The sequence below is a fragment of the Magnolia sinica genome, chromosome 5 (genome assembly GCF_029962835.1).
Source record: "Magnolia sinica isolate HGM2019 chromosome 5, MsV1, whole genome shotgun sequence".
Lineage (NCBI taxonomy): Eukaryota > Viridiplantae > Streptophyta > Magnoliopsida > Magnoliales > Magnoliaceae > Magnolia > Magnolia sinica.
Genome location: NC_080577.1, coordinates 9,898,909 through 9,911,860, shown reverse-complemented (window position 1 = coordinate 9,911,860; position 12,952 = coordinate 9,898,909). Strand labels below are relative to the sequence as shown.

At 41.4% G+C, this 12,952-nt stretch overlaps 1 protein-coding gene across 4 annotated transcripts in view; it reads left to right on the top strand.

Moving 5' to 3' along the window:
• LOC131245390 (serine/threonine-protein kinase EDR1-like) overlaps positions 1-12,952 on the top strand; it is a 38,492-nt gene that overhangs the window by 17,930 nt on the left and 7,610 nt on the right. For 3 of the 4 annotated variants that reach the window (XM_058244827.1, XM_058244829.1, XM_058244828.1), the window contains exons 6-9: positions 3,125-3,256; positions 3,458-3,547; positions 5,774-5,875; positions 8,528-8,614. In XM_058244827.1, coding sequence (XP_058100810.1) covers positions 3,125-3,256; positions 3,458-3,547; positions 5,774-5,875; positions 8,528-8,614 — 411 coding nt within the window. The remainder of the gene's footprint in view (positions 1-3,124; positions 3,257-3,457; positions 3,548-5,773; positions 5,876-8,527; positions 8,615-12,952) is intronic. The other variant, XM_058244830.1, reaches the window with a different exon arrangement.

The following is a 12,952-nucleotide window of genomic DNA, read 5'->3' as shown; positions in this document are numbered from 1 at the left end:
AGCTTAACCTCCCCCATCGAAGCAGGGATGGAGGAGTGGCCGACCACTACATTTTTAAGCCTTATACAACTCCTAACCCGCTTAAATTCCTCCGACCTTAGGGTAGCGTCATCGATCATAATAACTTCCCTAATATAGGAACCGATAGCCACTAAGGCCTCTTCAAACCAGAGCTCTAGGGGGACATCATAGAGACAAAACTAGACATCAAAGCATCCAAATATCGACCACTCCTCCCACTTACAGAAAGAGAGAAAGAGAGGACCAGATCGGACCGTTCCAAAAGAATTGACTAGGAAGAACAATTTTATCAATGTTCTCCGTGGGGTGGAGAGAAACCAAAAAGACCAAGTCGACAGTTGCTGAAGAAGGAAATCCTCCTCCGACAAACTGCAGGAGTGGGTGGGCCAGGATATAAGGTTAGGGGATGAAGAGCCCACCTGCATCGATGCAAGTAAACTCCAATGGAATGCGAACCTGGCTTTATCTATGACTAGAGGGAGAACTTTGACCTTGCCACTAGAAAAAAAGAAAGACTTGGGGAGGAGGACTAGGGCTGAGCATTGGAGAAGACTCCATAGGAGACAATAAAGAGGCAACCACCTGGACATTAGCCTAACCAGATGCACCCCCCTTCTAGGAAGAAACCCCCACGTGGGCCTCCTTGACGGATACCTGATCCCCCTTTAGAGTCTCACCCATTCCAGCCACGCTCACCAAAAAAGAGGAGGATATGGGAGCTGCTATACTCACCTGCTGACTATCTACCTGGGGCCTACCCTTCCCATCTTGGTTCATCGCCATCAGCTCAAAATGAGCCTTCTGGGCTCTAATCTCCTTACCATTGGAACTCTAACCATCTATACCTTTGATTGTTCTACAGAGTTCGTCTTCACCATCCATTCTTACAAAAGTGAAACCCTCGAATGGAAGAGGACCCTCACCCTAGGTATAACCACCTTCCTCACCATACCAAAGTGCCCAAAGACCTGGTGAAAAGTTTATCTCCATGACTCCATCCACTCCTCCGGGAACCAATCTACAAAGATAGTTGGCAGCTCCTTGAGAGGCACCCCTCTAGACTTAGGATTAGAAGCTTGATATTTCTTTCTTCCCTTACCCACTGATATCCACTTGAACATACATTTCTTTCTACACGTTTTTGGTAAGGATTTTGTTAAAACCAAATAAAGCAAAAGCAGGGAACGTTCATGTTGCAGACCCCAATTAATTGGGATAAGGCTTAGATGATGAAAACAAAGACCATTAAAAAGCAAAAAAACAACAATAGAGAATCCAAGAAACCCCAATTGCAAATACACTAAACGCAACCTTTAGGGAAACAAGCTCAATCCTCATAAAAATCCTCCGAAGAAAACCTATGAAATTCTTGTCTTGGCATTTGCTCAACTAATGATCATGGAGAGAATTTTCGTCTTTAGGCATTCAACTAGAATGGCTTTATCCTCAAAGATTCTCCTATTTATTTCCTTCTACACCACCATTGTATTCTGAAAAACACTATCTTCCACAAAATTTCCAACCGACTTTTGAATGGACTAAGAGTACCACACTAAGAATGTCTCACCAATGGACTCATTAAAAGCCCACATTATTTGGAACCGATTGAGGAAGAAGCTCCATGCCTTTCTCATTGTTGAAAAACCGACGGAAGGGTGGTCAATTGAGCTTAGGAAGAGCCATATTTTGCTTCTTTAGATTATTCACTGTCAATATTTTGTTTGATGTGGCAACTGAGGAAAAAGCTTTAACTCCTATGCAAGGCGTGCAAACATGGTTTAGCAAAGGTCATTACATAACAGTAATGGTGGACACCATTACACATTATGGGGCCATAACGGCTGTTACAGAAAAATGGCCCTTAAGTGTGTTTTTTAATTTATTAAAAGGGCCGTAATGGCCATTATGTCCTGTATCTTAATGGTAACGGCAGTGGCCGTTATAACCACTGTTACCGTTACTGAATACCTTGCTCTCGGGGCCACGGTGATCTTCCAAGCTTTAGCACATGACGGTTAGGAGTTGCCATCCCTCACCCTTAGCATCGAGATAAAAGACTTAGCTGAGAAATTATGATTAGGCGACCAACACCAAGCTTTTCTGACGTCCATTGCACTATCAATATGCACATCATTCAACCTGTTTAAAAGTCTGGCAAGAACAAGGTCTGATTAGTCAGTGAAAGAAGCCCATTGCTAACCAAGCTTCTTTATAAAATTGAACTCCACCAACCTTGCCCACCAAAACTTGAATACCCTTATGAAATTACAAAGCTGCCCTGCTAGTTATGTCTCCACTATCAGAGTGACACTCCATCTGAGTAATTGCTTTCACACCTCAGAGCCATGTGATCTATTATATGACCCAGGAACCACGCTCTCTCTACAATGCTGTATTTCCTAGCAATCATATTCCTCCAAAGAGCCCCGGTTCCTATCTGAATCTCCACCACCATTTACCAAAAGAGCCCAATTCCACTACCTCACATTACCAATTCCGAGGCCCCCATCTTTCGTTGGTTTTGAACCTCCTTACGCCCCAATTCCCTCCTTTTGCATTAAAAAAAATAAAAATAAAAATAAAAAAAATCCTTTGAAGCTGCTCATTTTACAGGCCACCACTGCTAGAATCTTGAAAAGTGAGATGAAATAGGTCCCACTTGCAGCTTTGATGAGGGTTATTCTTTCCCCAAAGGAGAGAGAGACTCATTTCCGTCTTGCAAACTTCTTCTCAATCCTCTCAATGATGGATCCCAAAATAAAGCAATATTGGGCTTCCTCAAGAGGAAGTCCCACATAATGCTGAAATTATGCTAGGGATTTTAAAAGATTCATGTTGTTCATGGTGTCATGAGATTTGTTTGACTTCACTCTTAATTAGCTTCATTCATGTCTATGTTTGATGTTTACTATGAGACTGGGCTGTCAATCATTGTCCCTATCAGAAGTTTCTTCTCCCTGATGAGGATAAGCATCTTGTTCTGCTCTTTTGAATTGCATAGAATTGCATTGCCTTGTAAATATTGGAGAAGCGACTACATTTTGATTCTTTTGAAGTTTTTCAAAAATTTCTCTGTTTCTTCTTATTATTCTTCTTCTCTCAGAAACTGCGGTTCTGAGCAAGATGAGAATCTTCAGTCCTTGTACCAGTGGAAAGTTGAGGCATTGTTAAATGTCTCAGGCCCTTCATTTAAAAGTATCTTGCAGCCTGCTGCTTTTGTTGAAGGAAAGTCAAGGTACCGTTACCGCCTTACCTTAGCAATGTCTATTTGAATCTAGCAGTAATCTTTGAATTTCATCATTCTTCTTTCTTTTTGCTGTGCTACAGTCTCTGTTAGAATGGGTTTTGTGTCTTCGTTGTGGATGTTTTGTTAGTATCAGCCTTTTAGAAGTACAGTTGTTGCATCTCTGTCCTTTCTGACTCTTTGTTGGACCAGTTTATCAAATGGTGAACCCAATATGGCAAATGCTGTTTGGCGACGCAACCGGAGGAAAGCCATAGCAGATCAACGGGCCGCTGGTTCAAGGTCTCACTCCTTTTTGTCCTACATATCTTTCTGTATCTATAATATCAGTCTACCATGCTACATGGATGGAAATTGGACATTAGATTGGTGTTACTCTAGGGACATGTATTTCCAGTTTCTTGTTTCAACATTCTAATCTAGTTTACCTTGAAAACAGAAGAACCATGCACCTTCATTTCTGGTGCAGTTTATGACAATGAATGAGTCAACTTTTACAGTACATGATGGGGAAGGCGGCAAGAATGATGATGTGTTTAATACTAGAAGCATTATAATATATGTAGTTTCTTGATGCCTTGGTGGGATTACTAGCATGCTGGTCTAAAATCGCTTTCTTTCATCGCTATTCTTCCTTGTTGCTGCTACTGCTCATGCTGGAATTACATTGCTTTTGTCTGTTTTGGGGGGGGGGGGGTGGGATCGGCCGGGCCCAAAAATGAGACAATATGGGTTGTATTAGACCCGTAAAGGAGATAGCAAAGGTCCTGTTGATGATCTGCAAAAATGATCAATGGTGATTCCCAACTATTGCATTATGTCCATGGGAGACGTGGAGTTAGTGAACTAGTTCATTCACCGCGCAGTGGCTCAGTCGATTTTGGATAGATTCCTAGCAATTTTCAGGAAAATCACCCTTTTCATTTTCCATTTTAGAAGTTAATAAATACAATTTCCATGATAGGAAAAAACTCATCTTTCCTTTCTTCTCCTTCCCCATCTCAACCTAATTTGTCACCTTGCACCATTTAGTTAATCTTAACAATGTGGGGGCTCATAGTTAGTCTATTCTAAGCACTTGTATTTCAATTTGGGGCACATATTTGGTGATCTTAACTCTGTGTCCCATCATTTCTCAATCAAAACCATGCATATTTCCACATTATGCTCATCATTAGATGATCTTAACCATGTTGGCCTATCGCTACTAGTTGACAGAAATCATGTATTTCCCTGTTGGACCCATAGATTGATAATCTTAACCATGTGGGGTCCATTGTTAGCTGATCAAAACCATGTGTATCTCCATGTTGAGCCCACCATTATATGATCTTAACAATGTTGGGCCCATCATTAGATGATCTTAACCATTTGGGGCCTGTCATTAGTTGATCTTAACCATGTGGAGCCTATCAGTAGTTGATCCTAACAATGTGTACTTTCACATGGTGCTTGTTTCTAAATTATCTTAACTATTTGGGTCTATCATTACTCCTAACCATGTGTATTTCCATGTGGCACCCATTGTTAGATGATCTTAACCATTTGGGTCCCATCACTAGTCAATTGTTGCCATGTGCATTTCCACACAGACCCATCATTAGCCTATCTTGACCAGGTGAGGTGCGTCGTTAGTCCCTTTTTAAGTATTGTCCATTTGAACATAGGGCGATCATTAGTTTATCCCAACCATGTGCGTTTCCACATGGGGCCCTATTAGATGATCTTAAATATGGAGGGCTCATTGATTGTTGATCTAATGCGGGGGCATTTTCACATCGGGCTTGAGTGGGGTGGCTTGTGGGATGCAAGGGCACACTCGGGGTGGGCGGCCTGCATAACCCATGGATTTGGGGCCCGTGTGAGGCGGGTGGCTCGTGTGAGGTGGAACACATGGATTTGGGGCCCACGAGGAGGGTTCGGCCAAGGACCTAACCCATAGATTTGGGGCTTGGGCTATGAGATAAAAGGATTAATTCACCATGCTCTATCAGCTGGAGCTTTTAGAGCAAGTAGTTAATTGTCCTGCATCATGATCCTAACCAAGTTTGTACGTGTGATGGAAAGAGGTGGACATTGATCGTGAATATTTATTGATATACAATAAACCAGGTGATAAATTTTCTGTGGAAATTAGGCAGGCTGCCAAACAACAAAAATATGAAAATCAGATAAATTTCGTGGGAAAACAAACGGAGGAAATAGTATTTCATTTCCACCACTTTTCCTTGAAATGTTATTTTCAAGGAAATCAATTTTCCCCCTCTTAATTTGAACAGATCCAAACAGGAATAATCGTTTCAAAGTTTTTACTATTACAGGTTATGATATGCTGGGAGATGCCATTTTAATTGATTTTCTAACTGTTTGGTTATTGTAATGAATTTGGTCACCACTTAATTGAACATAGTGGTAGGGGGACTTATGGTTTGAGTTTCTTTCTTTGAACTCTCACAAAATCTTAATCTCACTAATAAACTTATTTCATGATCTTTTTTCATTCTGCAGCCCAGAGCATCCTTTGTTTAGAGCACATGGACGGTCAATGCTTAGCAGTGCTGGTGATAGAAAATCATTTAGAGAATATATGGATGACATGGCTGTATCAAGGTTCTTTGTTCTTCGTGTATACCAGTCATTCAAATATTTTCAAGTGTATACCAGTCAACAATATAGTTTACTCTGATGTTCTGTTGTTAACCTTTTGTATCCTGTGTTTGATTTTTCAATAAAATATTCACTAGTTTCTGGATGATTCATTACTAATAATCCCTGTTTCTCTTTTCCATGGTTGTTGCTTCTATATTATAGTGCACTATCATAAACATATTAATGCTTTCTTCATGACGTTAGCTGCCTTTTCTCTATGCTGAATTGGCTCATCAGCAAACATTCAGTTTGCCAATGCATTTGATTACATACATTTGGGACCACGATTCGGTGATCTAAGCCCTTGCTCTGATGAGCCCACCACGGTGGATGATTCTGCTAAAATCTATTTCTTTGGGATATCAAATTCCTTTTATCATTCAACCGTGTTTCTAGGAATACGGATTGCTGCTACATTTTTTTCTTAACTGTCTGCAGGTAAACAGTTATCAAAGTGTTAGAATCTTCCATTGTGCAAATCCCATCCACTGTAGGGCCCATCAGTCCAAAGGTTTCGATTATCAAGCCATGAACTTGATGTAAGGAATCCTGTGCATGGGCAAGCATCAGTAAACTGTATGTTAGCCCTGCCCACACACACACACACACACACGACAAGTGATGTGGGCACAAAATCCAGATGGTCCACTAGATGAGTCACCTCATGAACCCCCTGGGCTAACTTTTTAGCCTGATCTAAAAATCTGGTGGGCCATAGCAACATGTCTAACCCTAGGCCCTTGATTTGCCTCTCACTTTGCTATGGCCCTCCAGATTTTTGGATCAGGCCAAAAAGTTAGCCCTGAGGGTTTCATGAGGTGACTCATCTAGCGCACTGTCCAGATTTTGTGCCTGCCTCACATGTCAAAAGTTCTTACGAAGTTCCCATGAGAACTGGTTCTTAGGAGAGCATCTCTCTCTCTCTCTCTCTCTCTCTCTCTCTCTCTCTCTCTCTCTCTCTCTGTATGTATGTATGCCTATTTGCTTGGTCCTTTTTTTTTTTTTTTAGAGAATTCTTTTTACCATATCAATCACTTCATCTGAAATTCACACAAAATTGTCATGGAGCAATCCTCAATTGTGCACTGTTTTTCCTGCTTGTTTGCTCAGTCATAAACTTATAATAAAAGTTGTCCCAGAATTCTAACAATATGTATATTTCTTAATAATTTAACCAACTTCCAACTCTTTTATCTTATGCCCTTTTTGACATGAAAAACTGTCAGAATCTTCTAATAATGTAACTATCAGTATCCTTGCCACATTATTTTACAGTGTTTCAAATAGCACCCGTAGCGCTATGTAGTGTCCCAAATAGCATAAATCCCCTGTATCGTACGCTACAGGGGTCGTAGCGTACGCTACAACTATGTAGTGTGTAGCGTCCGTAGCATAAGCTACAATGTATTTTTTTACTATTTTAGTTTTTTTTTTATTTTTTCACGTTTTCTTTGTTTCTAACGTTGAGGAATGTGGCACTTGTATTGTACTTGATACTTTTAACCTATCGGATTTTTATTTCTTTTCATAATTGTGACTTGTGGTTTCAATTAGACATGATTAATTAAAGTGGTTTGCTTAGAAAGTTGTTGATGTGATAATTATTTGATTTGGCTTATATATGTGTATTGGCTTTTGATAAATGATAACTAATAACTTTTTTGAACATGCTTATAATTGATCAAATGAATCATCTTTTAGGCATTTTTATATTTTTTTTCCTTTTTTTTTTCACTATTTATTATATTTATCCTATTTTTAAATTAAAAAATAGAAGTATCGTGTAGCTTACGCTACACGCTATAGAGGGCTGAACGCTACGCATCACGCTACCGCTATTTAAAATACTGTTATTATATTTTCTAATAATATAACAGCTGTATCTTTGTCTATTACTAGGAAAAGCCAAAGATATTGATAGTTTTGTTATTTTACATTAGTAGTAGGAAACTGAAAAATTCTACATCATCATCATCATCTATGCCTTATCCCAACTAGTTGGGGTCAGCTACATGAATCCAATGTGCCCTATTTCCAAAGCTTAATTGCAGGAACCTTGTAATGTGCTCTACTTGCTCCACAATCCCCCTTTGACTTAAAAAAACGAAGAAGGATTCAGTCAGTTTAGAAGATGAAGTGTGGGATAAAGATTCAATGGAGAAGACTTTGAAACAACGAGTAAATTGGTGGAGAGATTTATTAGTTCCTTTGACAAAGAGGCAAATCAAGTCACTTGTGCTGATTGGGTGTCTACTTTGGTACATGTAATTAATTAAGACTAAGATAAAATATGACAAGTTATATGAGAGGGTGTTTGATGATAATGAGAAAGGGTGAGAGAGAGAGAGAGACAGACAGACATATGTAAACGAAAGGTTTGGGTGTGCGTGTGTGAATAGCACAAAAACATGTGTAAAAGAAAGGTTAACTACAGTGTCCCTTTTATAAAATTTCTTTTATTGCCTATTTTTAGATAGATGCTTCCGCCCGCGCCCCCCCCCCCAAATAAATCCCACTTCATGTTCATTCCCTCAGGACCAGTTACACACATTGTTTATGTTGTGCCTATTTTGTGATTATATTGATTCAGTTGTATCCCTTCCATTATTACAGGTCAGTTGGGGCATCAACATCAGAAAATCGTAGAACAAGAAGACGAAGCATTAGCATTACCCCGGAGATTGGTGATGATATCGTGAGGTTGATGTCCACTTCATTATGTATTTGACCTATATCCTGTTGTAGTGACTGTAATGCTGTGTCTTTATGTTTACTCCTTTTTGTATCTTTGGTTTTAGTAGCTGTTTTTATTTCTTTCTTAGCTACTTGTAATTTATTTAGTTGTTTAGCATCATCCAGGTTGGGTATTTATGTTTCACCAACACCTGTTAAGACTTATGGCCCTATGTTCTCGTCACCAAATTTCTCCATATTGTGCTGATTTTATATTTTGTCATACTGTCACAGTTGCTAATTTGAAGAGTTCAAAGTGATGGGCATGCCTTTCATTCATTTATGCAAATAGTTAAATATGCTTTGATGCGACATATTATTCCCTTTTCTATGAGATTACCCACACAACAGTTGCCAAAATTAATTGATGATGGGAATTGGGATGCTCATCCTGTCCAATCCATTTTTCTCAGCTGTATGGATTTTCATCTAAGTAAAATTTGGTAACCTACAATGTAATGTACAAAGTTTTGTTTAAATACTTGGTAATAGAATAATTATACTGCATTAGTTTCAAATATAATAGACATAAGGCAACAAGGTTCATGATAATATGTTTAACTGAGGATATGGTCCTTGATAGAGTGGCTTTGTGGAATAGGCTTCATGTGGCCAACCCCAATTAGTTGGGATAAGGCTTAGACGATGACAATGATGACGATGATAATGCACCAATATGTTTAATTAGGAGTTGAGGACATAAAATTTTAATTTCCCGTTGCATTAATGCATGCTGAGATTGTCTTTTTCTTTCCTTTCTTTCCAATCTCCAAATTGAATAATGGCAGAGATAGAGAGGCGACATCATTTATATCTACAAACCCTAGAAAGCTTCAAATGTAAGATCATGGCTAAGCGAAATTTAGGGTTTTTGGTGTCTTCCCTTACAAAATAAAAATAAAAATTGGATCGACGAATCTCGTCGTTCTAGCTACTACCTTTGATGGAAACTCCCAATTCCGCAATAAAGTTGATAGAGATCCATGGCTCTCGATGGAAGGTAAGATTCGAAATGGAGAGGGTGTTTCTAGAGGGGCCGAATAGGGAAGGTATGATGGTGACTGAGAGAGAAGATGAAGGAGGCAAATGGCGTATTGTCCTTAAGAAGGATGAACTCTTAAGGGGTCCCTTGCGAGCTGAGAGAGTCTTCCTTGATGGCCCTTGGCGGTAAAGGTCAAATAGTAGTTGTCTGCAATGAGGAAGTAGGAGGTCTATGGAGGATGGAATGCATAGTGGTTCTTGGTAAGGGCAACAAAGGTAAAGTACCCACACACCAAACCTTATCCCCACTATCTGTTGCTCGTGGTATTGACGACGGTGGATGGATTCTGGCAAGGAGAGGTAGGAGGAAGGGGAAAGGACTTGTATCAAATCAAACCCTAAGGATTTCCCTGCGTTGTTTGTGGATATATTTCTGGTTGATTGGAATGAGCTGAACTTCACTAGGGTGTTCAACTATTTTGGGAGGGCCATGGGTGTCTCAATCCCCAGGATTCAGAGGGTCCACCATTAGGGGTTTCGCCTTTGTGAGGTTTGAGAAAGCCGTGGACCTTCTATTCGCCATCATGGGGCTTAATGGCAAGAAATTCAATGGAGAGCCTTAAGGGTTCAAGAGGCTTGGTTTGGCTGACTAGAGACAAATAAGTAGAAGCCTGACTTGGGTAAGCTCGCGTTAGCCACTAGTGGTGAGTTGGGTCCCCCGGTGATCTTCGCTAGGGGGGTTGCTTCGTTAAAGGTTGTCGGTAGGGCTCTTAGGGTTGCCCCAAGGTCCTTTAGGGAAGCCCTCTTGGGCAATCACCCTTTAACGACCTAATCTAGAACCCCTGAGAACCCGCCTCTCTCCCCAGTTCTCTCCATCTTCCTCCCCCTCTCTTCCTTCTCCTTCCCCCACCCCCTCCCTTCCTCCCACTTTTCAGTGTCCAGGTCAATCTTGTCCCAGCCTGAGATTCTTATCTTGCCTTCTTTTGTCGCTAAAGCAAGTGAAGGTTTGTAGTGGAGTCTAGTGGTTTCCATGAACCTCGGCTTACCCTTAAAAGACTTGGAAATTTGGTTAGGGTTTTGTTGTGATTTACATCTGGAAGATTTTCTCCTTCATCCCCTTAGTGAGTTTTATTTCGACCATCAGAAAACTTAGAGAAAATCTTATTCTCAAGGAAGATTTGTTGAGTTGAGCTGGTGGCCAACATTGTTAGGTGGTTTGATTGGTCCCCATTTGGGTACTCAGATGCTCGGTTCCACTTTCTGGGGGTTCAACTAGAGCTTTGGTCCTTTGATTTTTTCCGGTCTCTAGGTTCATGCATAGGTGAGCTGAAGGCCATTGATGAGTCGATCGAGAGATGGGAAGAGCTTTGTTCGGCGAAGCTCTTCATTTGGGTCGTGAATGTTGTCAAGACTGGATTTGATTATTATATTTATGGGAGAGTTTGAGCACCAAGGTTCTTAGGGAAGGATCCCCTGCTTATTTTGAATGGTTAGGCAGAGCTTCAAACAACACCAATGGCAGTCTTCGGTCATCTAGCCCGGCTCCGGTTGAAGGGTCGTTAGCTGTAGGTTGTCGCCCTTGGAAGCTCTCCAGGGTTGCAATGCGTCGGCCATTTGCATTCGACTCTCATTTGGTAGTTGGCACTCGTGCGAGCTTGTGGGGGGTCTCGGGAGGGACATGTGGACGGTTGGATCTTGAACTGCTTGTTAGGAGGCAATTTCCTCTGTCTTGATTCCCTTAACCTACCTCATCCTCGAGCATAACTCCTGACTCCTAGACGATCCACATTCCTCATACGATTGCTACTTGTGTGGAGAGGTTTTCCCACTCTGCCACGCAGCTTCCAAACCCAATTCTCCCAAGATTTTCATTTTACCGCCCTCTCTCGATGGGCTAAGAGAGAGGCTGCTAGCTGAAGAAGCCTTTGCACAGTAGCTTCAGCCCTCGAGACCTGCGTTGGGTTAGTCTCTCATAAATGAGGTTGTTATGAATGACGTCATTAAGCCAACGTCTCTGAGATTGAGGACATGTGCCCTGCCCTCTTACCATTGGGGCCCCCTATTGGAGACATGCTGATCGTTGGCCCAGGCGCTTTTACGAGGCCTATCTCCAAGCCTTTGTGCCTTCGTCTCCTCCCGCTACCTGTCAACCCCTCTAGTCATCTTTGTTGGGGCGATGGATTAGAGAGGCTCTTGGATGGAGGACAACATCCCCCTTAGCCAATCGAGACTAGCCACATGGTGACATCTATGCCACTCGTCGCAAATCGATGACTGCCAAGATGATGACATAAGCCATAATGTTGCACTTGTTCTAGAGACTACTATTGACAGAGAATTTTTTCTTCATTCCACCCTTAGAGACGGAAGTGTCCTTAAGAGTTCAAAAGATCTTTCGGAAGTGGATTCATTTGATGATTCACCCTTGGATGATTCTCCGTCTCTTATAGACTCTTCTCTGACCTCTCTCCTCCACAATGCTGAAACCTAGAGTCCTCCTTCGAAGATCTCTTCTCTAGTCTTTGCTCTCAGTTTGTCTTACCCCTTTGCATATGGAGATGTCTCCTTCACTCCCCAGTTTGTTGCCCCCCTTGGAGATTTTTTCTCTGTTTGTGTAGATTTGGTTGAGTCATGTGCTTCAGGTCTAGAGGGTGTAGATCCTTTGGCCATGGTGGTTGCACCTCCGTCCTTGTCCAATGAGGAGTTGCCAATCGCATAATTAGGGTTGCTCCCTCAACGTATTATGACTGATGCCTTGGTGATCTCCCCCATTAGGGCTTCCTTCAACTTTAGTTAGGATTCTCTCTCCTCTGGCAACCCCCTTCCGCCAAGGTTACCCAAGTCCAGATTGAACCTTCTTGCCCTTATTAAAGAAAATCAGTGGGCTATGGACGCGATTCAACATGTCGATTGATTGCCAAGGTGGTTTTTAGGGAAAGAGACAAGGATTATATCTCTCTGTTTTGCCTTACGGCTAAAAGGGGAACTAGAATCCCATCTTTTGGCTTCCCTAAGGGCTCTCTTAGACTACTGAAAGGTAATAGGGAGTTGATGAATCTAGATGTATCTGAAGTTTGGGTGGACGAGGTCATCCCATGTGTCGGGAGACAAGGAAGAGGTGGTAGAAATGTGTACCCATGAAGATCCTGTCTTGGAATGTTCGTGGGTTGGGTTGCTTCATAAGCGATCCATTGTTAAGGAAATTTCCTCCAAATTGAAGGCCCGTTTGATTGTCCTCTAGGAATCTAAGTTGCAAACTGTGGATAAGAGGATGGTTCGTACTATCGAATGGGAATCTAAGTTGCAAATTGAAGGCCCGTTTGA